The sequence below is a fragment of the Puma concolor genome, chromosome B4 (genome assembly GCF_028749965.1).
Source record: "Puma concolor isolate L17-30 chromosome B4, mPumCon1.1.hap2, whole genome shotgun sequence".
NCBI lineage: Eukaryota > Metazoa > Chordata > Mammalia > Carnivora > Felidae > Puma > Puma concolor.
The window spans coordinates 52,194,356-52,210,369 of NC_141673.1; the positions used below are offsets into that span (position 1 = coordinate 52,194,356).

At 42.6% G+C, this 16,014-nt stretch overlaps 1 protein-coding gene across 1 annotated transcript in view; it reads left to right on the plus strand.

The window, feature by feature from the left end:
- Positions 1-811: 811 nt before the first annotated feature.
- WIF1 (Wnt inhibitory factor 1) overlaps positions 812-16,014 on the plus strand; it is a 69,398-nt gene continuing 54,195 nt past the window's right edge. Inside the window, exons 1-2 of the mRNA XM_025926915.2 lie at positions 812-1,372; positions 1,844-1,983. Of these exons, the coding sequence (XP_025782700.1) occupies positions 1,225-1,372; positions 1,844-1,983 (288 nt within the window). The 5' untranslated portion in view covers positions 812-1,224. The remainder of the gene's footprint in view (positions 1,373-1,843; positions 1,984-16,014) is intronic.

Below are 16,014 nucleotides of genomic sequence, written 5' to 3' on the forward strand. Positions count from 1 at the left end.
CTTTTCTGAGTCTGAAATCTTTCTAAGCCTCTTTTTTTTTTTTTAATCGTTTGCTTCCATTTTCTTTGCGCAGCCGAGGGATTAGGCAGGAAGCAGGTTAAATCCCTTCTGAGGAGGTAGGGTATGTATGTTAGGCTGTAGCCCACCGCCAGCCAACCAGTCTTCCCATAGGCAAGGCCAGAGCTTGGTCTTCCTCCCAAGCGCCTGTGATTTCAGTACCACCGCGCGCGCCTCCAAGTTTGGGGAAACCCCAGCAAACATTAAGATTTTCATGGTTTTGTGAAGTCCTATCCTCACGGGGTCAGGTGCACGTGTCATCCAGCGTCCAGGGAACTCTTCCCGGGTGAGCAAGGAGAAGAGTCTCCCCACCTGTGAAAGCGCCCTCCTTGATGTGAATCAAGTGCGGAATGAAAGCCCTGCGCCAGGAGCCAAGCCGAGCGCCCGCAGTCAAGGACACCACTGGACGGTGGATCGGGTTTTACACTGTACCAGCATATTGTAGAGTATCAGCGTAGAGCGGCTCAGAGAGGAACGATAGTGGCGGAAAGGAAGAAGTGGAGGAGTATGTGCTTTCCTTTAGCACTGACATAGGGATGGGGGGTCGTCGTTGTCATCGTCGTCATCGTCATCATTACCATCCTCAGAGCTTAATCAAGCCACGCGATGTCCGTTCTTCCCCTTTGCTTCCTGCCAGGCCAGCCAGGCGAGAGGCAGAGGCGAGTGACGTCCCGGGGGGCCGGTCTGAGCGCCCCTCTCCTCAACCGCCTACACCACGCGTTCCCTTTGCGCGCGCTCGCACCCGCGCCCCGCGGCAGGGACGCGGCTTTTCCGAGGGTCCCGCGCCGCCCAGCGCCCCCCAGTGGCGAGCGGCTGGACCTCGCCACTCCTCGCTCGCACCTCACTCGCGCCCTCCCTTCCCGCTCTTCCTCTCGGCCTGTATTTAACCCTCGGGCTCTTGGCCTCGCCGTGCGTGCTGGCATCTCCCGCTTTGCCAGTCTCGCGTCTCCGCCGTCGCGTCTCCCTCCTGCGCCCCCTGCGCCTCCCAGCAGGCGCCGGCTCTCCCCTCCCTCCTCCTCCGGCTCTCGCGGACTCACTCGCACGGGAAGGAGGCGGCTGCACGCCTGGCCGTCTAAGCGGGCACAGCTCCGGCTGAGGGAGGACTTCACGGACGCAGGTTGGGTGGGTGCAGCGGCGAGAGCCACGGCGAGGGAGATCTGGGGTAGCATGGCCGGGAGAAGCGCCTTCCCCGCCGCCGCGCTCCGGCTCTGGAGCATCCTCCCGTGCCTGCTGGTACTGCGGGCGGAGGTCGGGCAGCCGCGGGAGGAAAGCCTGTACCTGTGGATCGATGCTCACCAGGCAAGAGTGCTCATAGGTAAGGCCCCCGCGCCCACTCCGTTCCCCTGCCTGTGCCTTTACTCTCTCCAGCGCTTCTGTTCAAGGAGAGATGCATGCATTTAAGGATCTTTTAAAAACTTTAATTTGCAAGGAAGGTTGTTCCCCTCCACCTTTTAATAAGCTATTTTTCCACCTGAAGGCGTATGCCCTTCTCTCAAGAAACCTAAGCAGATCTAGTGTTCTGATCGCGCAGTTGTTAGTTTCCACAACCGTTAAGTTTTGCGGGGGACCCAGCGTTTGTTAACACCCGGTTACTCCGTGTCCACTCCCTTTCTTGAAAGCTTGTGTCTCTTAGCACCGTTCTTACCCCGTGCAGAGGAAAATTAGTTGGTGCCAAGACAGGTGCATGGTGTGTAGGCATGACCCATACCAATTCTTTAATGCTCTTTTTGCATTAAGTCCACCTAGTCTGATCGTTTTGCTTTTGTTTTTGTTTTTTTTAAACCAGGATTTGAAGAAGACATCTTGATTGTTTCAGAGGGGAAAATGGCCCCTTTTACACATGATTTCAGAAAAGCGCAACAGAGAATGCCAGCCATTCCTGTCAATATCCATTCCATGAATTTTACCTGGCAAGCTGCAGGGCAGGTAAGTTCTGAGACCAGAAGGGGTGGAGAAAATTACCCTTTAAACCTTCGACTGCCCGATGGCAGGTAGAAATAATACTGTGTAGGCTGGTACCTTTCCACCACTTTTAAGAGTGATTTCTCATGTGATTTCCAACGCCAATAAAGAGCTAACTCGTGTTTATTGAAACATGTCCCATAAATTAAAGATTCCCAGAAGAAAAGGGGAAGCATTGTGCCTAAGCTTGCTATTTTGATATGACTGTGTCTTCAGGCTGCTAGACACCGATACCAGCGTCACTTCTTCCTGTGATCAGTGACATTTTTTTTTCAACGTTTTTTATTTATTTTTGGGACAGAGAGAAACAGAGCATGAACGGGGGAAGGGCAGAGAGAGAGAGAGGGAGACACAGCATCGGAAACAGGCTCCAGGCTCTGAGCCATCAGCCCAGAGCCTGACGCGGGGCTCGAACTCACGGACCGCGAGATTGTGACCTGGCTGAAGTCGGACGCTTAACCGACTGCGCCACCCAGAAGCCCCGATCAGTGACATTTAAACTTAACATATTATCTAGAAGACTCTTTTCCCCATAGTATATACTAATCATGGTTGACATTATTTATACTTTATAGCAAATTTTAAACTCTAAGTATTTTTGACATTGTGCGTTTGAAAAAAAATTGCTGAATGTTACTCACTGGAACAATGCAAATGCGATACATTTCTGGTTCAACTTCGTAGCCTCAAAAAGTGTCATATAAGAATGTTTGTAAAATATTGCAGGCTATTGATTTTTTTTAAGTAGCATTTTAAATACGTTCATATGGAAAAAGAAAACTGCAGTATATTTTTATGAAGAAGCACATTACCATCTCTTAGCACATTACCATCCTTTGTATGTTACCTTTTGTACAGTTCCAATATTACACAAATGAGCTCTAATTTTGGAAAGAAAGGGAGAATAAATGTTATAGGGATTTAATTCCTTTTGTGCAGTTGGAGAATTTACTGTAGAGGACAAAGAGTAAGTAATAAATTCTTTTATTCATTAGTCGGTAAAATATGTCCACTATGAGAGTCATTGTAATTATAATTAAAATCACATTCTCAGGTCCTTTTTTAACTCCAAATTACTTAAGTGGCCATTTTTGTGATGAATGTGATCCAGAAGACACTTAATTAAAAGTAATTGTTTTGAATTGAGAAACCATTTTGTGTCTCTCTAATTATCAGTTATATTTGGGGTGTGATCATTTTAATTGTCATTTTTCCCTCAGGTCTGTTCTCTCATTTTTCCCCCTAAAATAAACCAAATCTAGACCCATCGACACTTCCATCATTGTAAAAAAAAAATAGATGTTTTGGATCCATCAGGGTTCATAACAGGAAGGTCATCTATTCTCACACCCCCATTTAGCAGATGAGTTCACTGAGGTGCCTATTGTTCCAAAAGAGACTATCCCTTTTCTTCCTATAGAATTCCCTCTTCACAAATACTTTATAGACAGTTAATTATGGAATATTGTGAAATCAGTAATAATTTAATGAATGACCTTTTATCATCTCTTTTTTCTTTTCACCTGAATGTATCTGTGTTTGACCATTTGTCAGATGAGATCAACATTAATTCAGTATTTGTTTGTTTTTTAATGTTTACTTAACTTTGAGAGAGAGAGAGAGAGAGAGAGTGAGGAAGGGAGGGGCAGAGATGGAGGGGAACAGAGTATTCAAATTAGGCTCTGCGCTGAGAGCAGAGAGCCTGATGGGGGCCCCAAACTCTCAAACTGAGATCAGATCCTGACCTGAGCTGAAGTTGGACGTTTAACTGACTGAGCCACCTAAGCGCCCCTTAATTCAGTAGTTTTAAAAAGGACACTTTTTTAACCTGTACTTTCATGAATTTGTAAGCACCATTGGAAGGTCGCTTAACTTACACCCCTTCCTAGCTGAAAGCATTTGATAACTGTAAGAGAAGCAGAAGGTATCAACGGTTCTTATTTATTTATTTTTCATATGCGTTTGTCTTCTGAAGAATGGAATTTGAAGCAAAGGCTTAAATGCCATGCTATCTCCCCTGTTGGTTTATGGCTAGTGCAGGTTTGCAAACACTGGCATGTTATTGAGTACAAAATGAATCACAGATCAATCTCCAGAATATCTCTTGTAAAGGATTAGAGAAGACATCAGAACTGGCATGGAAATAAGGCTTCTAGCATCTTTTTTTCTCCTGTTTAGTTGTTAATAGCCATTGTGGCTTATCTCATTACACCGGACAATGTTAGCCCCTCAGTTACCTTGCTCTTTATGCTTTCTGCTCTCGGCAGGTACTCTGGAGTCTGTCTTATTTAGCGGGAGGCTAGGTGAGAAGCGTGTGATCTACGCAATGCCAAACAGCGGGACATTTAAAAATATTACTTAAATGTTACTTATTTTACTCAACAACGTTATGTGACTCCAGCAGCATCATTTTTGAAATGCATGGACATTTTGAAGATGAGAAAAATAATCACTTCAATAGCAATTAAGTCTTTTGAAAGGCATCTCTGGCTAAAGCCAAACCACATCAAAACATCGACATGGAAAATGAAAAGCTCACTCCATTATCTAGTTATTTCATCCAAATAATATCAAGCATTTAGGGATTTCGATCATTTGAAATAACTTTTATGTTCTACTTCAAACAGATGCAAATAAAAAAATTACAGTGAGATTCGTTTCCCCACATCAAGTTGCTCAGGTTTTTAAGAGTGTTTTAAGTATGTGGAGAATTGGGCACGCTTGTATGTGGCTGATGCCCCTTGAGCCTTTTTGTAGAGCAATTTGATTCTGAGAGCAAAAAGCGTGATACGGATCCTTTGACTGGAAATTTTCCTTCCAGAGATTCATCCTAAGGAAATGATGTCCTAAGGATATTAATAAAAATTTAGGTGCAAGACTGTTCCTCATTACACTACTTATAAAAGTCAACATGTTGGGGCGCCTGGGTGGCGCAGTCGGTTAAGCGTCCGACTTCAGGCAGGTCACGATCTCGCAGTCCGTGAGTTCGAGCCCCGCGTCAGGCTCTGGGCTGATGGCTCAGAGCCTGGAGCCTGCTTCCGATTCTGTGTCTCCTTCTCTCTCTGCCCCTCCCCCCTTCATGCTCTGTCTCTCTCTGTCTCAAAAATAAATAAACGTTAAAAAAAAATTTTTTTTTTAAATAAAAAAAAAATAAAAGTCAACATGGGTAGAATGTAGAGGCCCAGTGATAGTGGCAGGAGAATGCAAAGAAGCATTAATAAGAATATTCTAGAGATCTAACCAATGCCACAGAAGAAAGATATTCATGACAGATTAAGTCAGCAGTGTATAACAGTATATTCTGATTCTATTATAAAATATGTAGGCAGACATAGGAACAAACATCTGATAAACCTCTGATTCTCCTGGGTATTAACATTAGTCACATTCGCGTATTTTACATTTTTGTTTTTCCACAATGAGTGTGTATTGATTTGTAATTTCAAAAAACTATTTTACATTAGATACGTACAAAAAGTTATACCTTAGAGTTTATGCGTGTATGACATTCTACATTAGTTTACTTATATTTATTACCCAGTATCATTTTTTAAATGTTTTTTTAAACTTATTTTTGAGAAGGAGAGAGAGCACAAGCGAGGGAGGGGCAGAGAGAGGGGGAGGCAGAGGATTCAAAGCAGGCTTTGCACTGACAGCAGAGAGCCCGATGTGGGGCTCAAATTCATGAACCATGAGATCATGACCTGAGCCAAAGTCAGACGCTTAACCAACTGAGCCACCCAGGCGCCCCAATACAGTATCATTTTTACACCACACATCACTCAACAAAATGATAAAACAGGTGGTTTTTGTGGCTGACTATAGCTATGGAGCCCAAAGAATTCACTAATGCTTCTCTGATTCTCACCAGTTTCTTTCAAGATCCCTAAAAATCTGCCTACGATGGCTTTCCTATCTGAAATCAGATGGCCTGACCTCTTTCTCTCACTGAAATCCTCATTTTCCATTGAAAACCCTGTCTCTACTTTATCTCCCATTTAAAATACTCATTTAGGGGCGCCTGGGTGGCGCAGTTGGTTAAGCGTCCGACTTCAGCCAGGTCACGATCTCACAGTCCGTGAGTTCGAGCCCCGCGTCAGGCGCTGGGCTGATGGCTCAGAGCCTGGAGCCTGTTTCCGATTCTGTGTCTCCCTCTCTCTCTGCCCCCTCCCCCATTCATGCTCTGTCTCTCTCTGTCCCAAAAATAAATAAACGTTGAAAAAAAAAATTAAAAAAAAAAATAAATAAAATACTCATTTACTCACATGCCCTTCTCAAGGCCTTTAGATCAGAGAAGAATTTCTATTAAAGAGGTTTAGGCTTAAAGGATTTTTAGTAATCAAGGGAAAACACTCTTTATTGCTGTATATAACTTTTAATAGTTGATATTTTTCAATGAGGCATTCCTTATTCTAATTTTTCTCCATATTTGGGACAGGTAGGGACCATGAGTGACCATTTTGGTTTTCTAAACGATGCACTAATTAAACATTTTATTTGGAAAATAACTCTTTCTGAAACTAATGGCTTTCAAATAAAACCTTAATGAGGAGTTTTGTTGGACAAATCTGAATTCCAGTATTAGGACACCACTGCTGATTTCCATATGAACCAAGTTGGTTCAAGGCCAAAATTTTTTGTTTATATAGATCTTATAAACAGATCTTTATTTATAAAGATCATATAGACTTGAACTTAACAACTGTAATATATTCTATCACCTGCACATAGATGCTAAGGTACTATGAGTCTAGTACGCAGTTAATAGGCCATCTCTTTTTATGTTGGCTTTTTTTTTTTTTTTTTTTTTTTTTTTTTGCAGTGGTGATGGATTTATGCTGAGCCATATCTGTACTAGTTTTCCAACCTCCTTGTGACCAAATGCCTGGATTTCTGAGATGGTTGGCAAGGGTTGGGGTGAAATTGGTGTGTATGGAATAGAAATTCTCTGGGTGAAGATAACCAGCCAGTATTAACTTCCAACCCACCACGTGGATTACCAAGCAAGCCCTAACCATCTGTACCAACAGGTCCAGATCTTAAAGTAAGCTTGTTATTATGTGTAGCGGTCACAATCCTTGTGACCACCAGAAGTCAGTGACAGAGCTTCATTTCCGTCAGTTTCAAGATGTTTAAAACCAAAACTTAAAAGCATCGTGGTGGATACAGGAAAGAAAGGGGAGAATTTTGTCTGCTGTGCTGGGGAGTGGGTGGTCACATGTATGTTGTGAACGCATTGACTATTGGGTTAAACTGCTGAAATGTGCTCCTTTGTTTCATGTATCACCTTACAAAACAGAAAATACTACATATGCCGAAAATGTAGTGTATCGAGTACAATGGTTTCCCATTATGTAAGGAACATAAATGTGTTCATAATCCTTCCTCGTTTCCCTATCAATTAAAAAAACACCCTGAATTAACTCCGACTGCCCTAAATAATAACAATAATAATACAAAATCAAGTATGAAGAAAGCTAAGAACTTTGCCTGGGTGGTGGTGTCTTTGAATGACTCCACTCAGTAGCACCCAAATTCAGCTTTAAAATGAGGAAGGTACTGTTGAAAAAAAAAAAGAAAAAGAAAAGAAAACTCAAAAAGAGATCATTTGCCTGGAAACTGACTCAGATTTTTGCTAATTTTTTTTTTAAGTGGAATCATTCCACTGATGTGTTTCTGTAATATGAACCAGATAATCCAATTATGTCATGAAAATGTCCCTAAAGCTCCGGATAACTTGTTTTTGCATTACAGCGTTTGATAACGATGTCGCACTGGTCCCATTAAACTGGCTGCAGTTTGCAGTCTCAAATTTCCCATTGGACTGCTAGAGGAAAGGAGACCTGTCTCAAAATGGGTTTTTTCCTTCTTTTCTCCCCTTGACAAAAATGAAAGAAAAGCAATAGAGAGTGAGTTTTAATTCAAGCACTACCTCTCCCTCGTCAGAGGAACTACCAAGTACCCTTACCCACTTCCTTCCAATTCCGTAAGTTATGGTAACACTTATTATTATTATTTGAGTCCCTTCATGTGTACTGTCCACATTTTTTCCTAATGGAGGTATGATTGTTTTGGTAGCTGCAACCCAAGTGGCTGCATACTTTCATACTCCTGGGGTTTGCCATCATACCTTTTCAGTGGTTTTATGTCATCAAATGGAGGAAATGCCTTGTGTTTTGACCCCTGGTCCCTGGTTTCAAAGTGGGAATGTGAATATGTTTACATACTGTGGGCATGAGTTTTTTTAAGAAGGTACTCCTATCAAAAACCCAGCTTTAAACTTTCCATGTTTGGATTCTGCTAGGCTGTGGCATTTTGCATTGTGGTGGTGCGGACATGCCACCAGGGATCAAAGAGTAATTCTGCAGAGAGCCCATTTCATTTAGCAAAGCAGGCATGTGCCAGCCATCTGTTGTATCTGCTGATAGAAAACAGCAGTAAGTTACTCAAACTTTTGCCAGAAAAAAAAAAAAAAAAAAGCTTTATTGCTTAGAGGAGATGAGTTACAAGGTACCTTGTAAGCCCCATCTGGTTCTACAGCGATTTACATGGCACAAATGTAAACTCTGCTACGTCTTGCTTACATGGTGGTATAAAGGCATGTAAACAAACCCTTCGCTGCTATCCTCTGCGTTTATTCCCGACTTTAAAATGCTTGCACAAATAAAAATCTTTTAAATTGTTGTGGTGAAGCGGAAAGGAATGGTACTCAATAAAGCATTTTGTGTTGGATTAAACTCATTTAACTTAAATGTCCCTGACGTGTCGTGAGAGGAAATGTTCGGGGATTAAGAGTTTGGTGACAGTGTTCTTCATCCTGTAGCTGGATCTCTGGAGGAGGCATTGTCAGGTTAGGACTCTTTTGCCGCAAAAAGTTGGCCAACTTGCCCTATTTGCCAACCTGGGAGTAACTTGGTTACACTGCTGTGAACCTTTAGGGGATGGGGAGGTGTTCTCCCCTGCAGCATTTCTCTGCCTCAAGCACTCAGTCGATCACCGAACACAGACAACAAACATAGAGCACACAGAGAGGAATAAACATGGTCCCTGCCCTCAGGGAGCTTATAGCCTGGGAAACGTTCAGCATACTCATCCGAATAAGGTTAGAAAGTCTAGGATTGGTGGAGAGCACCGAGAAGGCCACTCTTTTCCCTGCCTGGAGGAAGAGAGGCGGGAGCTCTTCCCTGAGCTCACTGAGCAGGTGTGTCTGAATTAATTCCTGAAGGATGCGGAAAGCATCCAAGAGACCTGCAAGGTAGGAAAATACCTTCCAAGCGGAGAGCTCAGGGGCGTTAAGTGCACGGAGGTCTTAAAGGGGAAGGCAAGTGGTAGGTGATCATGAGTGGCCTCGTACACATCTGAGAGGTCATGGGGATGATGCCCCAGTGAAGGGGATGTCAAGGTCAAATAATGGAGATGGTTCTGGGGGAGAAGAGAAGGTAGAAACAATTCAGGGATATTTCTCTCTTCTCTCTACTATGAAAAGAATGGACTCAACATTTTGCAGGTTTGTCCCAGGGACATATTAAGTACATGTTTGATTTATGTCTTGGGTGGACAGTGGCTTTTGTAAAATCATCATTTAGCTCTTCTTTCGTACTAAACTTTTGGAAAACTTTGTGATGGTTAGTCTCTGCTCCAGGTTAGTTTTGTTTGTTTTTCCTTGTTTTTTTGTTTTTTTGTTTTTTTTTTTTTTTTGCAGTAGGGCATAGAGCTATTAAAAAACCGCGCTTTGTTGGGCGCCTGGGTGGCTTGGTCGGTTAAGCGTCCGACTTCGGCTCAGGTCATGACCTCACGGTTCGTGGGTTTGAGCCCCACGTCAGGCTCTGTGCTGACAGCTCAGAGCCTGGAGCCTGTTTCAGATTCTGTGTCTCCCTCTCTCTCTGCTCCTCCCCTGTTCATGCTCTGTCTCTCTCTGTCTCAAAAATAAATAAACATTTAAAAAAAAATTAAAAAAAAAAACACGCTTTGTGAGTGTGTAGAATGTTTTAAAAAATCAATTTAGTTTTCTAATGGAACTTAGAACTTTGAACTTAATGTAAAAGGAAGCTTAAATAAGGAAAAGAGTGTGTTAATTTGTGAAAGAATTGATTGAGCATCTATGCCCAACTCCCATACCTTTTTAAGTATCAAGAGAAGTACAATAAAGGTAAAGAAATTACACTTGGCAGGTAATGCTTCTGTTTAAATGATGAGAAGTGGACATTGGACATTGAGTTATTTAAAATAAGCCTGCTTCTTCAAGTATTAGATGTTCTTTTAAAACTTACTGGCTAAGAGGCACCTGGGTGGCTCAGTCAGTGAAGCATCTGTCTCTTGATTTTGGCTCAGGTCACGATCTCATGGTCCTGAGACTGAGCCCCATACTGAGTGTGGAGCCTGCTTAAGATTCTCTCTGCCCCTCCCCTGTTCACGCGCACATGCGCTCTCTCTCTCTCTCTCTCTCTCTCTCTCTCTCTCTCTCGCTCTGTTTCTCCAAAACAACAAACAAACAAACAAATGAACAAACTTATCAGTTAAAATTCTAAAATCCTAGGACAATTTCTGTTCTCTGTTTCCCTCAGATAGACTTAATGGATTTTGTCTTCTTTTTGACTTTTCTAGATGAATGTGATTAAAGAATCTTGAAAATTGTCAGGCATCATTTGAAACCCATTCACCTGACCACAGTGTCACAGAGCAGCTATGTATTGTGTGGGCCTGAAACGGGGGACAGATGCAGGATTGACTTCTTAGCTGGCAATATGAGAAAGGAGATGAACACAGTTCTTGCTTAGCTGCTCTTGGCCAGAACCCAGATCGTGCCCCAGGGAGGCAACACGTGACCAAGAACCAATTTTCTGCCCTTGAGAAAAATTAGAAGCTAACTGGAGAGGTGGATATATACAAATCGATCATCCAAATAATTGCTGGGAAGCGGTATTGTATCAGGACTAGGGCATTCTCAGGTTATAATGAGAGCATGGAGAAGGAACTCCAGAGCTGAGCTGAGCCTGACAGTTGAGCTAGCCAAGCAAAAATGTGGAAGAGGGGATGGTTTTTAGGAAAGGAAACAGCACTAGGCGACATATAGAGACCAGAATGACATTATCTGGGAACCAGTATGTTGGTGTGGCTGGAGTGTATGTGCAAGTAGGAAGTAGAGAGTTGGTCCTAGAGGACTTTGTCCAGCAAGTTAATGCATCTTGTGTTTACTCTACAGATGATGTTGAGTTATTCCATGAAACACAGCAGAGGACTGTAGGATCAGAGTTACATATTTAGATATTGTGTTAGTGGGATGGAAGATAGCTTTGAAGGGAATAGACTGCAAGGAGAGAAATCAGGAATAATTAATATATATAAGATCAGAGATGAAAAGAAGGGAAAAATGGATTGGGGAAACATTTCGGAGATAAAAATACAAAAGTCTTGGTGCTAGGAATAAAGAGCATCTCATTTCCTCCACTGTCTGCTTCATTAACTTGGCAGTAGCCCTGTTAGCCTTCCTGCCCCCTAGCTCATCCTTCCTGTCCCAGGGCCTTTGCACATGACGTTTCCACTGCTTAGAATTTACTCCCACTAGATTTCTATGTGGTTTGCTCCCTCATTTCCCCCATGTCCAATCAAATGTCACCTCCTCTAACAGGCTTTCCCGACTCCCCTCTGTAAAACATCAACCACCACCCTCATCACTCTTGAGTCTACCTCTCTGCTATATATATTTTTATGGCCCCAAGAATAATGATTATACTTGATTATATTTTATTTTAATTGTTCAACCCTCCCATTCAATGTAAGCTCATGAGAACAAGGACTTTGTCCTGTTCACCATGTAACAACTCCAGGTCCTGAAACAGCTCTTGACACACAATAAGCAGTCAATAAACTATCTGTTGAATGAATTAATACATGATGTAGATCCCGTTATTATTCTGAATTGATAGATAAGGCAGCTAAGACAGAGAGGAGCAAAAGAAACATGGGTAGCAAGTGGCAGAGCTGGAAGTCAAACCTAGGCAGTTGGGATCCAGAGCCCTTGCTCTGATAAGTGCTAAATAGAGGTATGAACACAGAATGGGAACACAGAGGAGGTAACAAGAAACTCTGGCTGAGGAAGGAGGGCCAAGTTTCGCCAGAGAAGACAGAATAATTGAACTGGGAATTGAATCTGTTTAATAAGCTGAGACAGGAGTCAGGTGTAGGGAGAAGGACTGTCACAGGTAGAGGCAAAGGATCTGGGAGAGTGCGTTCTGGGAAGAGGTAATGGTGCCTCGGACAGGGGCCGGATGTATGCAAGGGAAAATATTGGGATCCAGAGCTGGGGGGCAGGGTGTATGTATGTTTAGATGAGGCTGGACATTTGGGAAAGGCCAGAGGCAGAAACAGTAGAACCCATGGAAAGGTCACTTAACTCAATTCTTTTATCTGTAAGAAAAGCAGTTTAGATTAACTCTAAAATGCTTTCCAGGGGCACCTGGGTGGCTCAGTCAGTTAAGCGTCTGACTCTCTGAGCGTCGGCTCAGGTCATGATCTCACGGTTCGTGGGTTCGAGCCCCACATCGGGCTCTGTGCTGACAGCTCAGAGCCTGGAGCCTGCTTTGGATCCTGTGTCTCCCTCTCTCTCTGTCCCTCCCCCACTTGCACTCTGTCTCTCTTGCAAAACTAAATAAACACTAAAAAAATAAAATAAAAAAATAAAATGCCTTCCAAATTCTAAACTATTATGATTCTATCTCTTAAGAAAACATCGTCAATCATTTTAACATTAACGGTAATATCTGTATTCAAATTGCAATATCTTTATTTTTAAAAATCAAGACAGAAAGATTCTTCCTCCAAAATTGTCCTATTTGTTGTGAAATTTAAAGAGGTTCATCTCAGTATACTCCTTTATTTATCGTATGTTGATGATGATACCCAATACTTGCATAGCATATACTTGCTGGGAGCTTTGCAGATACTCTCTCATCAGATCCTCCTCACAGAAAGCCAGAGGTAGGCACTAGTATTGTCCCCAGTGTATAAATGAGGAAACTGGGGTGTGAGGAAGTCAAATTACTTACCTGAGACTACGCGGCTAAGAATACCTATGTACATGTTTATACACTTGAGAGAAGTTATTATGGATGTCTTCGCATCCAACAAATACCAATTCAAAGAACAATTTATCAATGCTTACTATGTCCTAGGTTCTGAGAATACAAATTTTAATTGATCCAACTGCCTTCTAGGAATTCACCAGCTGGGGGTGAAGACCGTGGCGTCAACAAGGCAATAATAATTGTGGTGAGCTCTCAGGGCCAACATGTGTGGTTGGATGGGCTTTTTCATCGCATAAGGGGAACTGACCAAAGCAGCGAGTTCAACCTGACCAAGCTGAAATCCAGCTCTTCGACATTTCACCTGTCAAATCTGACAGCATGCCTCAGAGCTGCCTCTGTCCAGAGGGGCACTTCTACCTAATTGGCACACAGCCTTCATATGGGCCAGGTGGCCCCCGTTACATGCCCTAAGAGAATTCCTACGGGAGCATAAAGCCAGAGGGTTTTGCCACTGGTCAGGTACATTTACAATTACTTGTATGCTGAAGAAGATATCCCAGGAAAGATAACACCTAAACTGGGTCACGAAAAACGTTCAGTAGGCAGAGCATGACCAAGGCAGGTGGGGCTGGGGTGGATGTTCTGGGTGTGTTGAATGATGCATAGGAAGGTACGCGGGATTGAGGATCACTGGTGTGGTTGGAGTAGGACTGTTAGTCCCAAAACGTTTGAGACCATGATGACTTCTGTATGGCAGAGGTGACTTGTATTACAGAAAATGGGGAGCATGATAACAGAGATGGTAACATCGTGCCTGCGTGCAAGATAACTTTGGTGGCAGAGGGAGGGTAGATAATGGGGTGCCAGATGGAGAGTGGATACTGGGGTGCCTGGCTGAGGACAAGGAAACAATTAGGACGTCTTAAAAGACATTACAAGGTGACACGAGTATGAAGTAAGGCAGGGGGTAGGGAGAGAGAGGAAGAAGCAGATCCCAGAGATATCTCTCAGGATAATTGACATGTAGGTGCTATGGTAACGGGGGACTGGAGGATGACTCTAAGCTGGCTGGACAGATGGTCGGATGGTTGTGTCTTAACTGAGAAATTAATTACAGGAGGAAGCGCAGAACGGTTTGAGGTACAAACCGTTTGGAACTTCCCGAACACGAATTTTCTGCTGAACATTCAGACGGCAGAGTCTGGTATGAATTTGAAAACTGGAGTCTAGGGCAGAGATATGAGATGTAGAATCGAAAGACTGATTTTGGAGATTGAGAGTTTTTCTTCTCTACCTAGCTCTCTTCCTTCCTGGTTTTGACCTCAACTCAACAGATATTTGGGGTCCTACAAAATGCCAAAGCTTGTGCCGAATGCTAAAAACACAAATATAAATTGTATATGAAGCTTGCCCTCAGTCTAGTATGACAACAGATATGAACAAAACAACAACAATGCAATAGTAAATGTATTGTAATTGCAAAATGAACAAAGTGCTGTGAAAATGCTGAGGAGGGAGCATAACTCTTTTGGGAGAGGGGTGAATTAATCTACACAGAGTTTCTGGTGCTCTTCAGGGCATAGCCTGAAGCCTGTGAAACTAACATATGCACACTTGGAACAACTCTGCTTAACTTCATGGCTTTTATGTACTTGAGACAGTATGGCCTAATATATTCTGCTTTCTACTTGCTATTATTATTGTTGTTGTTGTTGTTGTTGTTGTTGTTGTTGTTGTTTTGGAAAAGAATACAACAAATGTCACTATACCACTAGGTGACAAAGCAAATCATCTCTCCAGAATCAAGCGTCTAGAAATACTCTTGGGGAAAACAGTCTGTGGGAGCTGGAGATATGCCTGAATAAACCTATACTATAGAGCTTGTTAGGATGCCTGGTTTACAAGGGCTATTTCAGTATTAGTCATGGATGCACCACTGGGTGGGCGGGGGGGGGGGGGGGTGGGAGGGGGAGAGGCGGTGGGATTCACATCTGAAGTCAAGTCCACGTAGATTTATCTCCTATTTAAGGCAATACCCTGATGGAACCCTAATAAACTTGTAAAATTACTCTGATGTTTGCCTTTTGAGTACTTCTAGTGAAGCCGTTTGACTCCTGTCATTTGTTAATTCAATCAATATTCCTGTTTCCAGTTGGAACTTGGTAAGACGTTGAAATTGTATTTATATCGCTGTCACTTACAGCAGTAGCCAGCAGGTGGCAATGTAAAAGTTACTTCTTTGTGGAATTTTCCATCTCAGCATTTTTTAAGTCTGTGGGGGTGCTCTCTAACAGAGCCCAATTTGTGGGGTACTGTGATCTTACATAACTCATTTCAATAGGCCATTAATATATTCAGTAAGTTAGAAAATAAACTATCTCAAATTCCATGTCACTGAAAACATCAAGACTCATCATAAATTTGAAAACTCATCCTAAATAAGTACAAATGTGAATGATTTCATTGTACCCTGATTTTCTGTTTCTTCCTTTTAAACAATTGCTCAATCTCAAGCAGGAGTCAAGTTTTAAGTTATCTCTCCATATTCATCCAGTGTTTTGTTTTGTTTTTGTTTTGCCTTCTCTGGCTGTAACTTTAGGTGTCAACAGAATAGCAGAGTTGGAAGATATCCCAGAGTTCATTCACCCTATCAAGCCTAACCATTATCTGAAGCATCCATGAGTTGTGGTTTCTTAACTTCTAGTTGAACGTGTGCAGTGGCAGGGAACTTATTAAGGTAGATGTTACTGAATTATTTTAATTGTGTTAATCATAGAAAGGTTTCTTCATAATGGGCTACAACCTGCCTTCCCACTGTAACTTGAATCTCCCAAGACTCTACCAGTCTATGGACTTACACTGGGCATTTATACCCTGAAGTTTGTTGCCTTATCCTCTCCACTGCTAATGGGGGGTCTCTGGTTCATTTACTCCTACTTCTTTCCTGGCAAAGACCAGCTAGTTCTGTGAA